The 3258-nt window shown below is 37.7% G+C and overlaps 1 protein-coding gene across 1 annotated transcript in view; it reads left to right on the plus strand.

Moving 5' to 3' along the window:
• The window catches only part of LOC105313096 (ras-specific guanine nucleotide-releasing factor 1-like), a 31878-nt gene extending 28643 nt beyond the window's left edge, over positions 1 to 3235 (plus strand). Inside the window, exons 17-22 of the mRNA XM_019997761.1 lie at positions 484 to 562; positions 686 to 894; positions 2676 to 2788; positions 2841 to 2919; positions 2971 to 3065; positions 3123 to 3235. Of these exons, the coding sequence (XP_019853320.1) occupies positions 484 to 562; positions 686 to 894; positions 2676 to 2788; positions 2841 to 2919; positions 2971 to 3065; positions 3123 to 3222 (675 nt within the window). The 3' untranslated portion in view covers positions 3223 to 3235. The remainder of the gene's footprint in view (positions 1 to 483; positions 563 to 685; positions 895 to 2675; positions 2789 to 2840; positions 2920 to 2970; positions 3066 to 3122) is intronic.
• Positions 3236 to 3258: the final 23 nt, after the last annotated feature.

The following is a 3258-nucleotide window of genomic DNA, read 5'->3' on the forward strand; positions in this document are numbered from 1 at the left end:
AAACTTTGCTTCTAATTCCTTTTTTCTCTCTTCGTCTTTCTCGAACGCAAACTTGACAAACTCGTTTGCAAAGTCGTTGATAAAATCAGCAATATTAGCCAGCCAAGCATTCTCCCAGTCATTGCTACCAGCAACATTGAACTCTGACTTCTCTGCCAAGTACCGCAATATAACATTACTCCCTCCTAGCCTCTGCCCTCCCTCTTCAAGGACAGGCATTGATCCAAAAGGTGTTTGAGACTTGAATTCAGCCCATTTCTCTCCAGGGATACGAATGTCTTCATACTTGATTCCCTTGTAGGCAAATAGGAGTCTTATTGGCTCTGCTCTTCCTTTAGTCGGAAAGTAATAAAGCTTGTAGCTAGAGTCAGACATTTTTATAGCCCTTGTGTATTGGTTTTGTGGTCTCTGATAATAAAATTAGATTTGATAGTGTTAATTTTATAAACAATAGTTATATTGTAACTGTTATATTAACTATAGAGTTATCATCATTGTATGGAGGAGAAAGCAAAAAAGTCTATGAGTCTCTCCTTACCTCCTGAAGACTGCACTAGACACAGTAAGATATTGACACTTCACAATACTTTAAAATAAACATAATAATACAATTTTAATAATGATTTTCATAGATAAGCCATTAATGTTAGTATTATAAACCTGTATTCTGATTCTCTTTCAATAGGTAAGCATCTTGTTACTCCTGTCCATGTATCAGCATCAAACAGAACGACACTCCCAGGGAATAATCCCAGACTATCACCATTACCAACCTGTTCATACAGTGGCAATGCTAGTAATAAAGGAAAGGTCAATGGTGGCTCATCCAGTGACAGTGGAAGTGTATCTGGAATATTCTTTGCATTAAAGCACTGGATATGCAAACACTTTTATGTAAGAAACGAGACACCTACGGTGCATGGCCTCGCCCCTATAGCTGCTATGGTGCATGCCCGCACTTCAATAACTGTTTGATTATCAGCATGAAGAGAGTCTGCTCAACACTAGCTTCCTGCAGTTGCACTTGCTCTTGAATACCTGCAGAAGTAGCAGCACTGCAGCACATACATGCAAGCAGCTCCAGCCCCTCCCATGCATGTAGATTGAAAGGTGTGGCATTCCATGACTGGAATGAGTGGCAGCAAGAAGACCATGTGAGAAAGAAGCTTCACTTTTTCTTTACTAATCAGCAATATATGATAAACTTGCTGACAAAAAAAGTTGCTGCCTTTGTATATTTGAGATAGTATAGGTACTTTAGTACCTATAACCCAACAAGTTGTTGCTCTAGCGCTGCACAAACGAGTGACCTCAACAATTTCAAGTAAGTATAACTCTTCATCAAGTAAGATTTAGAGAAATCTGTTCATAAGTTTTGAAGGCCATGTTCTAATCTACTGAAAAATGCTACCAGCTATCTCTAAAGTGCCAACACAACGGAACTTGGCCCAACTACTCGATTTTCTTACTTTGAAGCTTCTGTACCTAGCACTTGTATTTGAGCAACACAAAACAGTTAAGAAAGACTTTTCCACGTCAAAAAGAAAGATCTGGGAGCTTAGAACACGCTGTGCTAAAGTTATTGTTTATTAAAAACAAATTTCAGTTGTACAGAATGAATGAATGAACGAGAGCACTAAAGTGCATACCCTCGCCACAGTCTGTGTGTAACAATTTTAATAAATTAACAGAAAAATAATTAGTGAAAGTTTTGACACAGAAAAGAAGCTTCAGCATGTAAAAACTTAGTGAATGTTATGAGACAGTGATTTTTTTGTTTTTTAGACAGAGAAGAAGCTCCAGCATGCTTGCTGCACTGCACTGCTGCAGCAATGTAAAGGTGTGGCTGCAATGAAGGTGTGGCTCAATCAAGACATGCTCCACCCGCACACACAGTAATGGTGGCACATGGCTCTAAGTGGTGAAGAAAGCTTTAGTTTTTCTTGACTTTTAAACAGTTTAGCATACATTTGTTAGGCTCTATTTGTTGCATACAAACGTCTATTGAGCCCCTGATGTTTAAAGACTCTGGCCGCTACTTCGGGAGAAGAGAGCCTCGTGTAAACTCACAAAAGTATGAATTTTTGGGCTACCATATCTTTAAAACGAAGATGATTAGAGCAATTCCTCTCATATTAATGAAAGATGAGGCTTTGCTTTATTGTTTTATCTGCCCAGTTGCTCTTTTGCTCACACTATGAAAAAGTTGTCGGGGAACCGACCTACGTTTGGCGACTTTGCCAGCTTCTTACTCCACGGAAAAGAAAAGTATAGCATTCCCAAGACGGAGAATAACTTTTTCTAGAGCCAGTGTTGATTATAAGACTCTTCAGGACTAGACAAGAAAGCAGTGTCACACAGCTCAAAAGTGGAGACCAAGCGAACACACACACACACAGACAGGACGACTGCTTTACCCTCGCTTCCTATGGGGCGCCTACGCGTGGGCTCGGGTAATGACAGACACACACAACAACTACCTATACCTCGCGTAGGCGAGGCCAATGAAAGAGAGAGAGATGATGGAGTATAATGGCAGAGATCATTATGCATCAGTTTTAAAAAGCTGTTCATGTACAATGTATGCTTATAATAAAAATGCATGTATATAAATGCAACTATGATGAATAGCAGAGATTATTATAGTGTATGCTAATGATCTTTTTTCTTAACAGCATTTCAGAGACTGTAAATCACTTGATGTTAAATTACAAGAACTCCTGGATACTGCCTGTCATGAACCAACACTTACATCATCAGAAAAGAGAGTCATCATGGAAGTTTCACAGTAAGTGTATCATTTAGATTAAATTAAGATTTACTTTCTTTCTGCTCTCAAGGTTGTACATGATGCAGAAAAATGACCACTCAGAGCCTGTGGCAGTACTGCAGTATTTATCACAAGAAAGAGAACAACTAGTAAATTATTCTTATTAAAAGTGATTATTATTAAAACATTTTTTATTTTAGTCTTCTTATGAGATTGTTTTGACATGGCAACCAAGACAAGTAGCAGAGCAGTTGTGTCACATTGACAGCATCCTCTTCTGCCAAATAGAAAATGAGTGAGTCCAACATTATTTAATATTGTATTTAATTATTGCTACATTGTTTTATTGCAGTGAATTGTTGAGACATTTGACTTACAAGGGACAGGACAAGAAAGAAGTGTCTCCTAATTTAGTGAGAATAATACAATATTTTAACAAAGTAAGAAAATAAAAAATGAAGATTTATAAAGTAATAATATTTATTTAG

Source organism: Amphimedon queenslandica, unplaced genomic scaffold (genome assembly GCF_000090795.2).
Source record: "Amphimedon queenslandica unplaced genomic scaffold, v1.1 AMPQUscaffold_13354, whole genome shotgun sequence".
Taxonomy (NCBI): domain Eukaryota; kingdom Metazoa; phylum Porifera; class Demospongiae; order Haplosclerida; family Niphatidae; genus Amphimedon; species Amphimedon queenslandica.